The sequence below is a fragment of the Rhinolophus ferrumequinum genome, chromosome 26 (genome assembly GCF_004115265.2).
Source record: "Rhinolophus ferrumequinum isolate MPI-CBG mRhiFer1 chromosome 26, mRhiFer1_v1.p, whole genome shotgun sequence".
Classification (NCBI taxonomy): Eukaryota; Metazoa; Chordata; class Mammalia; order Chiroptera; family Rhinolophidae; genus Rhinolophus; species Rhinolophus ferrumequinum.
In genome coordinates, this window is record NC_046309.1 from 16,917,869 (window position 1) to 16,930,456 (window position 12,588).

The 12,588-nt window shown below is 37.9% G+C and overlaps 1 protein-coding gene across 10 annotated transcripts in view; it reads right to left on the reverse strand.

The window, feature by feature from the left end:
* AHCYL2 (adenosylhomocysteinase like 2) overlaps positions 1-12,588 on the reverse strand; it is a 137,745-nt gene that overhangs the window by 31,970 nt on the left and 93,187 nt on the right. For 5 of the 10 annotated variants that reach the window (XM_033098745.1, XM_033098747.1, XM_033098753.1 and 2 more), the window contains 3 exons: positions 11,329-11,437; positions 3,730-3,873; positions 3,174-3,274 (listed from right to left, as the gene is read on the reverse strand). In XM_033098745.1, the coding sequence (XP_032954636.1) occupies positions 3,174-3,274; positions 3,730-3,873; positions 11,329-11,437 (354 nt within the window). Of the gene's footprint in view, positions 1-3,173; positions 3,275-3,729; positions 3,874-11,328; positions 11,441-12,588 lie in introns of all 10 variants that reach the window. The other 5 variants (XM_033098743.1, XM_033098752.1, XM_033098751.1 and 2 more) reach the window with 1 other exon arrangement.

Consider the following 12,588-nt stretch of genomic DNA (forward strand, 5'->3'; position numbering starts at 1 on the left):
TGAGGTTGGCAACTTATTCTCAAATGGTTCAGAAAAAAAGTTGTCGATACTATACTTGAAACTTTTTAATAAATTTGTGTTTATTTCCAAAATTTTAAAAAATTATTTTAAAAAATGTAATCCACTGATTTGACCCTGACTTACTTTTATTTCAATATATAAGGTGGAGACAGGATTCTTTCTTAAGAAGGTAGTGTACCATCCTACTGCTTGAATAGCTATTTTAACAAGGATAAAGTTTTGGTTAAAAAGCTTGTTTTAAAATTTTCTGACAGTGGTTAACTCTGGGTACTGGTAATTTTCATTTTTAAAAAATTACATTTGCTAATATTTCTATACTAAATAAAAATTCTAATTAAAAATATGCTTTAATTTTTTTTTTAATTTGCAAAGAACTCCGATAACATAAGCTAGGCCCTCATGTAATATGTCCAAGGCCACATAGTAAGTTAACAGCCAGAACTACTTATATCTCTTAATTTCTGGTCTCTGCTACCTTTCAATGTCTGATCCCATTGTTTTTTCTTGTTTTATTTTTTCACCTTAAAGAATTCCTGAATTCCTATAACTAGGATTCCTGAATTTGTCAAACAAAAAAATGATACTGAGACCCACAAAGCAATATAAATTAACTAGAAGAGTGATTGGCACCAAGAATATAAAAACTGTTCAAAGAACTGTAGAATCAAGACTGCTGCCAATGAGGGCAAGCAGGAGTGAACCCAGATAGGAGTGGGTGGACAGAGCTTAGAACCTGACTTTAAATCATTACCATTTAGAAGGAGTAGCTAGGCAATCTGGTTAAAAGGAACTATGGAAACACACCTTAAAACTATAATTTGATCCAAGTCTATTAGAAACATGGACAGGAAACTATCAACTATGATAGTTATTTCTGCAGCATCAGATTATAGGAGAATTTATCTTTCTACATTATAGATTGTGGTAATGTTTGAATATTGTAAAATGAAAATTAAACTACTTTTGTAATCAAAAAACTAAAATAGAGATTAAAAACAAAACAAAGCAAAATTCCTTTGTAATTACTTTTTTAAAGGAAAAAGTAAAAAAAAAGGAAGGGAACATTAAAATAATATTAAAATTGGCAAACTAATTTTGATTACTCCGATTTTGATTACTCCAGAAAAAGATAGAAAGGAACCTTGAAGGGTGGTAATGTTCAGTGAGCCAAGGGATAAAAAAGAACCTAGATATAATTTAGCAACATGCAACAGTACAGAAGCACTTACTATTTTAAGCCACCACATTGCACTCTCTCATGTCCCCAACTTGGGAAGCCCGAAAAAGTTTCCAAGAGGGTTTCTGCCTCAATTCATTAGTCTGTAGCTCCAAAAAGAGATAGCTTTTCAATTAATATTAATTTTGGGCTGCCAAAGTACGTTTTTCCTTAGAGAACGTGTACCCCCGAAAAGTCTTGTAGTGAAGATGCTAGCGGCAGCTGTCTGTGTCTTGAGGAATCTCTGCTGTTCTTAATAAGGAATGTGGCCATATAAGTGTTGTGCTTCAGGAGACGGTCTTTTGGAACTTGATCTAGTCATAAAAATGACCTGGATCTTATAAATCCTATAGAGGATTCCAGACTGTTTTCCCAATACACCAATTTCCTGTAGTGGTTTCATTATAGTTGGCAACTCAATATCTATTACATGTTTGACGACAACTCTAAGTCAGTTGTTCTCAACAGAAGAAATCTGGAAAACTGTGGGGCATTTTTGGTTGTCACAATAATTGTGTGTGGTGGGGGGAGGGAAAGAGAGTGCTACTGGCATTTAGTGGGCTGGACCAGAGATCTTGACATTTTGAAAGTGCGGGACAGTCTTATAACAAGAAACTGTGCCAAATCTGGTACAATTTTCAAAAGTTCCAACAAAAAGTTCACGTGAGTGAGAAACCTATTTATAATTATCTGAGTTTAGAACCTTATTCCACCCTACATATTAATAAAAAAGTGTTTGTGTAGTTTTAATACAAAATAATAATAGTTTTTCCAAGAATGGAAACTGCGTAAATCAAGAGAAAACTCAATACTTTTTGTTGTTGTTATTCAGAAACTTACAAAAAGTTGTTTATAATTTTAGAAAAATCAAACAATTTGGCAATGCTGCTCTGAACCAGTGACACATTTCTATGAATCTACATTTGTAGCACGTTCATTCAAATAGTGCTATGAGTAAGTACAAATACCTGACTCTTCTACGATACCCGCACCCAAGCACTTCCATATTGAAATACACATTATTTTATTATCAATTATTTTCCTTTCATTCTTCCTTCATATTTCAGGTAAAATTTTATGTTGATTTTTTAAAACTTGTATGTACCTAGATGTTATATCTGAATTTCATTTCAAGATAATACAGGGGCCTTGCAAAATACTTCTTTATAAAAAGAGGACATTGAATCTGATCGGGGTGAGAATCACTAGTTTAAACCCATCACGGTAATCCCAGTCCCTTTGCCAGGACTGGGCATGTGACCCAGTTCTGCTCAATGACACAGGATGCAGTGTCCTGGAGGACTTCTGAGAAAGGTTTCCTTGCTCTTGGGAAAGAGGAAGAAATGATGTTTCTCCCTCTTCATGTCAGTTAGTGATGGCTGCAAGAGCTGTAACCATCTTGCGATCAGCCTGAGGATGAAGTAAGCACAGAGGAGGCAGCTCCAAGACCGTCACAGGCAGATGACACTGGAGCCCTCAGAGCTTGCATCTGCAGTGCACCTGACCTCTGGACTTCTAGTTTTGTAGTGTAATAAATTCCTTTATGGATAAGCCAGGTGGAATCAGGTTTTCTCTTATTTGCAGCTGAAAGCAGCCTAACAGAGTTGCCTTGGAGAAAGAACACTGAGATGGAAGACAGAGGGAAGCAGCGTAGCATAGTGGAGAAAGCATCAGCTTCGGAGTCAGCTATGTTGACGTTCAAATCTTGATGCTGTGATTTCCTAGCTATATCACCTTGGACACGTTACTTAAACTCTCTGAGCCCCAACTTCCTCGTTTAGAAATTGGCAACAGGAATACCTGCTTTACATGGCCACAATGAGGATTACTGAATGAATACTTGCTAAGCTCTTAAGCTAGTGCTTGGCATGTTGCAAGCATTTAATAGCGAGTCGCTATTATTAACTGTTTTTATATGGAGGCAGGAAAAACTCACAGCAGTCTGAGCGGTGATGTGTGTGCAGCCCACAATTTTGGCTCCAGCCAAAGGTTTTTCTCCTTGCGCCCTCTTCCTCAAAGCCATCAGTGCCGGCATTTCTGAAAAGGCCCAATACATACACAGCAATATTAGAGAGGAGGGAATGAGAGACAAAGAATAAACAGAAAAACGTGTTCTCTTAAGGCAAGATCCCCTCCTGATCAGGTTCCCTGGTAGATTAGGTTTCTCAAGGGATCAAGATATTAAACCTGACTTGTCTTTTATAAGGAGCTTTCAGAGGCAAATGCTCCAGTGTTCTGATTCGCTGTATCCCAGTCCCCCTTTATCTAGGTTCTTTCCCTTTTCCTTGTGTAGGGGTTCCTATAGGCCCGCCAGAGTTCACGCCCTCCCCACAGTGTTTCTTGAGCTCAGATTTGTTGTTGCTGTTGTTATAGGTATTCTTCAAACTCACACTGAAATTTCACAAGCTATGAGGACTCCCGACGTAAAAAGCAATTCACATGGACAAAAAGACAGAGGCAGCTTGTGAGGAAAAGGTGCGTGCTTTCTTTACCTTGTTCCGCAATTTCAATTTCTCTTCGTCCAAACTCTGCCTGTTTGATGTTCTTGACACAGAAATCACTGTTTCCCTTAGAGTTCTTTTGCTGCTTGTCCCTGGGAGATGTCTCATCATCAGAGCTATCTGTATATGAAGCCGCTGAAATGACAGAATAAAACACTCTCAGGGGGAAAAAATGGCTTCCTCTAAAACTCCAAACCATGGAATGAACTTCTCTGGTCATCCAGCACCATACAATGTACACATCTGGTAAGCACCTAAATGGCCTCGTGGAGCTGTCTGAATCATCTCCTGTGGAAGGTACTACCCAGAGGTCACAAAGAGCAAGCTGAGAGAGGTTGCCAAAGATATCCCCCCTGCGAGCATGAACTTGAAATCTAGGGCTAACTTTATCTTCAGAACATGCAGAGGTCCTTGAATATGCAAAAGGAAAGAAGTTACACCATGGTAGCAACAGGTTAAAGTTCTTTTCTTTTTTAGAGGAGCGAAGATTTTATTAAAGGAAAAGTACAGCTCTCTTACAAGAGGGGGTACCACAAACTGGGATGCCCCCAATAGGTTAAGTTCTTAATGCAAGATCACCGTCATTGACCTATGGGTTTATGGGATCCTAGCTACCCTTCTCTGTGTGCTGCTGAAATGCCTGATGTAATTTGTGTTTTAGTACAATAACTAAATAGATAAGACCTAGAAAACAAGGAACCCATGGGAAAGTAATTCAGAACCACACAAAAAGTGTTTGTCTGACATAACAGAGCTTTCTTTTTTAAGACTGGCTCTGATGAGGCTGAACCGTGCCTGCAGACCCAATTAGACACTGACAATGAAGTAGTCTGTGTGCTCTCCCTTCTTGCTGGTCTCAGTGGGCCCTGCATTAGGCATTTGAGATTCCCAAAGAAGAGGATAAATCCTCTTGCGGTATAATAAAATGCTCTGATGACTAATCCATTTAGCAATATTCACTACAGGGTGCAAGGTATGACTTTTGCTAACAGGCTGCAGCAGTTGCTGCTCTTCCCATGTTTAGCTGAGGTCTTTTTAGTCTTCATATAATTCTGTAGTTGCTAATTGTTTGCTGGATGATTTGAATCAATTTCCTTCCTGGATTTATGTTTAAGTTTCTGTGGATAGCTTCTTTCTAAGTAGTCCTTACGGCTTTTTGGGAAGGAAGGTTGGGGAACATAAAGCACTGTCTACAAAGCATTATGTATCTCCCAGGGTGATAAGAAGTAGTTTCATCACTTTTAAGGGGAGAAAGCTGCAAAAGCTCAGAGCTCCTAGGATCTACAGTGCTCTGATCTACTTATATCCAGAGAATTAAGGCATTTCTGAGATTTCTTAGCAGAGGGTCTATCTCTGGGAGGGCTGTGAAAGGCAAGTCTGACCTTGCCCAGTTAATCAGGCATGGCACTACGAGATGTTTGGGCAGCAGGGGCCTGACCATCTTGCTCTGAGCTGGAAAACTGCCCCAGAGCAAAGTCCTAACACGAGGCAACAAGAATGAACTTGGGTCACCCGGGGAGGTGAGGGAATTCATAAATCCCCAAAGGGACTTTTGTTCTTCAAATGAGCTAATCTGTACAAAAAGTTTGTGGTTCTCCCTCCTAGGGTGAGCAAGAGCTCAAAGTACCTTTGTCAACAGAGCCCAGAAACAGCTTCCTGGGCAGTCATCTGTCTCACTAGTCAATACTCAGAAATAGCTTATGAGTTGGAGGCTGAGGGGAAACCAATGCTTCTACCAGCTGAGAGAAGAATAAGAACAGCCATCCATAATCCTGATCCAAATTTATAGGGTAATGACTTATGAAGACAGTGGTTATATTTAAAACACCCTGAAATTTCAAATCCTTTTCCAGAGCCATATGATTTTTATGTTCCCCAATGGCCATTTAAATATAATCGTTATGCATTCTGGAGTTAGACAGACTGTGGTTGAAATCTCAGTTACTGTTCTGGGTATATAAAGTAGCAGTGATACCAAAACCTGTTTAACAGGGTTGGCAATTCATTCACGTATTCAGTCATTCACACATTCAAATTCACACAAAAATTCAACAAATTTTTATTGTGTGCATCTGCTACGTACCAGGCACAGCCTAAGTGCTGGAGATATAAGGACAGATACAGGTTGTCTTTACCTTCATGGAGTTTTCAATTTAGTAGGTGAGTCAGTCATGAAACAATAAATTACAAAACTAATTATTTAGAGTTTTTCTTTCCTTATGATTGTAATATGTACTATGAAGTAGACTGTATAATGGGCCAACATGACTTGTCAAAGTCAAGTTGTCGAGAATATTAAGTAAGATAATGTAAGTAAAATGCTCAGTGCAATGCTTGGTGCAAAGCACTCAATAAATAATACCGGATATTATTATCGGCTTTTGCACATATTTTTTAATTCAATACCAGACATAACATCTTTAAGGGTTTTGAATGGGAAAGGAAATGACATACACACAATATTATTTAGCACTTTCTTTTTTTTGCGACCTCCGTCATTTACTAATGTACCCATGCAGCAGGTGGTTGGCTGGCAGTGATTAAAAAGGTTGGAGTCCTAACTCTACCCAGAATAGCTCTCCTCTCCTATTCCTCTTTCAGCTTCTAATGAAGAGTCAGGGAAACAAACAAAGAACAAAACAAAACTCCAAAAATTTCCCCTTAGAGAAGCAACCTGATTTTAGGCTTGAGTTGTTTTCTTCTAAGTCAAAGAAAAAAATTATTTATACCGCTTCCTATTCTAAAATGAAAAAAATAGTATTTTATTTTCTTAACAGTAGTCAACTGGTTAGGTCAACCAATGTTTTTCTTTGAGCCAAAATGAATTTGTTTTCAAAGAGCTCTTTATATAGACCTGTTATAGGTGAGAACCAAAAATATCAGTGTCTAGATTGTACTAATATGTAATGTAAAATGGCTGACAGACCCAGATCAAGAGTGTTATTTCTGCAAAAACAGTGAAAAGATTATTCCTGAATTAGCATGATATTTATTTTTTGCATCCATACTTATTTCTGCCACTATATTTAAAGTAGCACATTCATGAAAAGAGTTTAGATAACATTAAATAAATTTTTTCCTAGAAAAATGTAGAGAAACCCAACACATGTATATGTATACACGCTTGAATAGTTTCTAACAAGTGTTAGTTCTTGCCAGCACACTCTGAAGCCCAGAGTCGTAAGTTAAGTAAAAATGAACAATCGGTAACCAAGGCAATAACCTACTATAAGTACAGGCCCGAGACCTTAGCTCTAGCTTCACCTCTACTTGATGAAGTGAGCCATTTTCAATTTATCCGACTGTAAAATAAGGAGCATAACAGAGACTCTCTCCCATGCTCTTCTTTTTCTCTAACTAACACCAGAAAAATCATAGGGATAAATGAGATAATACCACAAAAGGGTTCAACTTCTAGGCAGAAAAGTCACATAAAGTACAATATAATGTTACCATGAGATATTCTTTGTTTTCATGATATCCCAGAATCAAAACATAACTTGATGCACCACCAAGCCCCAATCTATCACAGAGAACATGCTACAGAGGTTCTATGGCTCAAGCCTGATGAAGCCTTACCTCCTAGCAGCTGTGAGACTGTGCTACTATGGGCATTGCTAGGAGAAGCCACAGTCAGACTCCTGGGTCAATTAGTCCTATTAGACTATTTTAAGTCAGAAAATGCTTCTTGGACCCAACGATTCATTTGGTAATAGAAATAAAAGTAGGGCCCTGTGTGTCAATGTGCAGCAGATTTCATTGATGAATAACACTCTAGAAATATGTGAAAAGCTATGTTAGCAACCAAAATACAAATAAATGAAACTTTGTTATTTGAAGAAATCTGAAAATACGTCAAACAATTATGAACTAAAGGACTTCTTCCTTATCCTTAACCAATTAACTCATTGCGAAGACAATTTTTCCAGAAATGTATCACTGAGAATGATCTGACTTCGGAGAAAAGTCTACTGTTTATTTGTTTTTATGAGGGTTTGTGCTCAGGGAAAGAGTTTTTAGAAGTTTGGTTTTCGGAAAATCATTTTAGGGATTAATGCCGTTTTCAGCCTGGGTTTCACCAGAATGAAGCCCCATAGCCTGGAAGCATCCATTGAATATATGAATTAACTTCTCTCTTACGCATCGAGAAGGGGACTAGCTATGACCCATCCTTTGAAGAACTGAGACAGACCCTCAAATCCTTTTCTGTGTTCTGTGATTCAGATGCAGAACTCCGGTTGAGAAAGGCTGGTAGAAGTTCCTAAATGAAAGCATGGCAAAACTTAGTGCTAGGATCCTTAGGAAGGGAAGGGAGGCCACAGCCTAAGCAAGCCTCTAAGTATCTTCACAAAACAGGTACTTTGGACAGGAAGAGATCTTTTTCTGGAATATCATAAACCTTCTGTGATCTGTTTACATACACAGAGTATATCAGAGATCTCAACAAGGGTGTAAAATATAAGAACGTCTCTGGATACCTTTCACCAATATTTATTTATTGAGCACCTCTTATGTGTCAAACACAATTATAAGTGCTGGGAATAGAGCAATACAAAACAGACAGAAATCTCTGCTCTCATGGATCTCATGTTCAAGTAAGTGGAGAAAAGACAATAAATTAGTAATAGGTGCTATATGATACTAAGTGCTGTGGAGAAAAAGGAGGAAAACTTGATAGGGAGTGTTGGGTGACGTGTTTGTACCATTTTAAAAGAGGAGCCAGGACAGGCCTCAATGAGAAGGTGATCTTTGGTTAAGAACTGGAGGTAAGAGACCCAGCTAGGGTATCTTAAGGCATTCCAGGCAGAGGGGATAGGAAGTGCAAACATCTTAAAGCAGGAGAGTGCCTGGCATGTTTCAAAATAACAGAGTAACAGTAAGGAGGCTAGTCAGAGTGTGCTGGCATGCTGTTAGGAATCACTGGGGTGAAATGAACAACTGGGGCAGGCCGGAGGTTTGGGGAAGTAGAGATGCGATTAGAAATGTAATGGGAGGCTAGATGGTATAGATGTAGACCACTGTCAGAACTTCAGCCTTTACTCAGAGGGAGCCTGGGAAGCCAGGGGAGGGTTTTGAGCTGAGAAGTGATAGGACCTGACTTATTTTAAAAGAATGAATCTTGCTATAGTGTTGTAAATAGACATGACTCAGGAGCTCAGTTTTTAGGACATGGCAGGTTGGAGATGCCTATAAAACATCCAAGTGAAAGGACTGAGCAAGCAGTTGAATATACAGATTTAGTGTGTAGGGGAGAGATTTGAGCTGGAGACACAATCTGAGAATCAAATGTTAATACACTGTATTTAAAACCATGAGACTGAAGGAGTTTACCTGGGGAGAGAGTGGAAACAGAGGAAGGAAGAAGTCTAAAGATGAGTCTTTGGGGGCTCCGTAATGTTAATACATTTCTATAGTCACTTAAATTATAATGTACGCTGAAAATGGGTTCCAAGTCTTATTGACCTGCATTTGCACATCTTCTCATACTTAGAAAGCTCTGAGTCAAATCCGTTATTCCTGGCTTTTCATTCAATGGTACGGAGCTTTTTCTGTGTCACTTCATGTGACTTCCAGTGCCTCTGTATGAATATCATGGGCTGCAAGAGTTTTCCAGGATCACACAAGTCACACATCAGTCAAAGCCTAGAAACTAGGTCCCACCTAACTACCAGTCCAAGACTCAAGGCAGTAGGCATCTCCATTCCGAGTTTGTTTAAAAGGGTTTGACAATTGTTCATGTGAAAAAAAAAAAAACAACAACAACAAAAACCAAAACGAGGTAATAGTGTATGTGACACAGCTGCGAAAGAAGCAAACATATTCTTAGGTTTCATTTTAAAAAGCACTGAGTTTATGGAAATAATACTTCCTGTAGATTAGTTCAGACCATAACTGGAACATTATATTCATAGGCATAATATTTTTAAAGGGACACTTAATCTGGATTATTTCCAGAAGAGGGTGATAAGGACAGGAGGATGCCCCCCAAATGGTGATTTTTATTTCTAAGTAAAATTTTAAGGTTCAGGAATTGTATAAGAGTTTATCAGGAACTAAATAACTGAATGAAGCAAGGATTACACTATCACCTAAAATGCTTCCAAGAGGCCAAATAGCCATTTGTCAGGGATGCATTCAAGACAATTCCAGCATCCAGTAAGAAGCTGAATAACTGATCTTTAAGTTATTTTCCACCTCCAGGATGTTTTCACTCCAATGCTGTTGAACTTCATATCCTTAAATGGATATATACGGTTGATAATTTTTTACTATAAAAATGGGAATTTCATAGTTCAACCTAAAAGGTCCACGTTTTCCAGGGTGACACCAGTTCCTGTCAATTACCAATGAGCTTAACCAGACAACTACGTGTTCACTTAGAAACCAAGTGCATCAATCACACTCTTCTAGGTAAACAGATATTTTTGTAGGTACCTTCCTTGCATTTAGGGGTTCAGTGGCAAGGCAGGCATTGGTTTTCTTTGCAGGAATATAGTTGGAAATGTGGATCTAGTGTACAGGGAAGAGACTGAGCTGGAGTTAAAATCCAATGTAGTTATTATTTAGTATCCATCTTTAAATAAAACGCACAAACTCACAGTCTAAAATGTCACACAGTTTTACAATTCACATTTTCACAATTATTATAGTTCCCAGAGTTATATTAATTGGTTCATGAATTTTCAACACTGGTTATTTCAGCAGAATAAGTTAGGTACAACATTCAGTATCTTTAGACAAAAATCCATAGGAATTTATTTCATGTGCTTTTATATCATTCAGTTTTTGTGGGGAAAAGGAAAAAGAGAAATGTAAAAATGTAAATAACAATCTACTCAACCTAAAATTGCAGCTTCCTAAACAAGCTTTCTTCAATTTTACGTAACAAACACTACTTTCTTATTTGTGTGAAGAACAAATAAAATTTCATGTCACAGTTCAAAACTTCTAATGAGTATTAACTACTATTTATAATGTGAAGAGACAACTCAGCTTCCTACCACAATCCAACGCAAGAACAAAATAAAATAGCTCCATGTTAGATCAGACACTGTTGCACAAATGGCCAGTGCCTTCAAGCGGGGTCCTACAGGGTAATAGCTCATCTGGCATTAAGTGATAACTTGGCTCCAGGGCCCATATATTTGAATTAATCCCACTACAAAGGAAGAAAGGAGTAACAAGCAATATAATGTCACAGTTTAGAAGAGAAGGCAAAGGGCTCGCTTGAACTAGCTACACTGTTTTCACTGGGGCAATTAAGCCTTCCCCATTAATTTGCAAGTACCAGATGGAATGATGGAGAACCCCTCTTTTATTTTCAAAGAATGGAAAAAACACAAGTCTTTACACATGCTGTTCAGTAAAGGTCATCAGTGAGCTACATACTCCCACCCTCTGAATAAATCAGAACTCAGTATCCCCAAGAGGAATCTAAAGATTCCATCTAGAATTTTGGTCTGAATTTCAACCAAGAGGCAAAGTGTTTATTCCAAAACGAAGGTTTGATCCTGCTTAATTAACCTTGAGTAGACCAGGTGGTCCATTGATCATATGTCCACAGGTGGGTCACAGCAGTTCAGTACTCACCTGAGCTGTAGCTGTCAGTAGATGACTGAGAAATGGAACGAGACAGAGAGCGACGTCCAATTTTGGTGGGACGTTTGTTGAATTCTTGCTTCTGGTCAGCAAACTGGATCTGCTAAGAAAAGGAACTCTAGTTATGTAAAAGAAAAGAACCTCCATATTGAGACAGCAATTCAAGGCTTGCATTATAGGGTCTTACCTTCCCTTGCAGTTGATCTGATTGTACCAACCCATATTTGGAATGTTAAGACTGGAGAAAGAATGATTTTTCATTCTTTACCTACTGTGTTTCTATCAAATTTAAATCTTTGATCCACTCTCTGACTACATACTTTCTACAGTAAAATTGTGACCAAATAAAGGGGATGTTCTGGTTAAAATAAATGCTTAAAAAATTGAGTCATATTCAGAAATCCTTTCTATAGTTTCATTGAAAACAAAAGCTGGAAAGAAGCTTTGAGACTATGTATTCAGTCTTCGTATATCTAGATGAGAAACTGCAAGGTGCAGAAAGGTAAAGTAACATGTCTTCAAGGTTTAAGATTCTCAGGAAATGGTATGGTATAATGAAAAAAAAAATGAGTTTTCCATTCAGCGAGAACTTTTCTGGAACTGCATTCAAACCCTGGTTATGCCACTTATTAGCTATGTGATGTGGGTCGAACTGCTTTTTTTTTTATGTGTGTATGAGCTTCATTTTCTCATAAATACAGCAAAACTGAAAATACCTCCCAAGTTTTAGAGAGAGTTAAATGAAACAATGTACTGGCATAGTACATTTTATTGCACTTCATTGATTTTTTTTCACAAATTGAAGGCAAGACCCTCCACCAGCAAAAAGTGTAAGACTCACTTTATTGCAGTGGTCTGGAAACTAACACGAAATATCTCTGAGGTATGCCTGTATGTAAACTGTGAAACACAGCAGGAGATTCAATAAATCCACTTTGCTACTCCCCCCACTACAGTTCACAGTTCTTAAAACTCTTGCAGATAGTCACTATAGCTTTTCAGTATTAATAAGTAGTCAACATTAATTTATTATTTTTAATGTTTGGTATCATAAAATGCCTAAAAGCTACAAGACTGATCATTTATTAACTATAACCGATGTAGAAGGAGTGGATGAGTGGACTGAATATGTATAAACCTCAATACTCAAGGTTGTATTTTGGACAATATCTGATAATGACTTTCTGGTATTTTTATCTTTCTCCTGCTGTTGCAGGTTCCAGCTGATACTTGACAACATTTTACAAATCA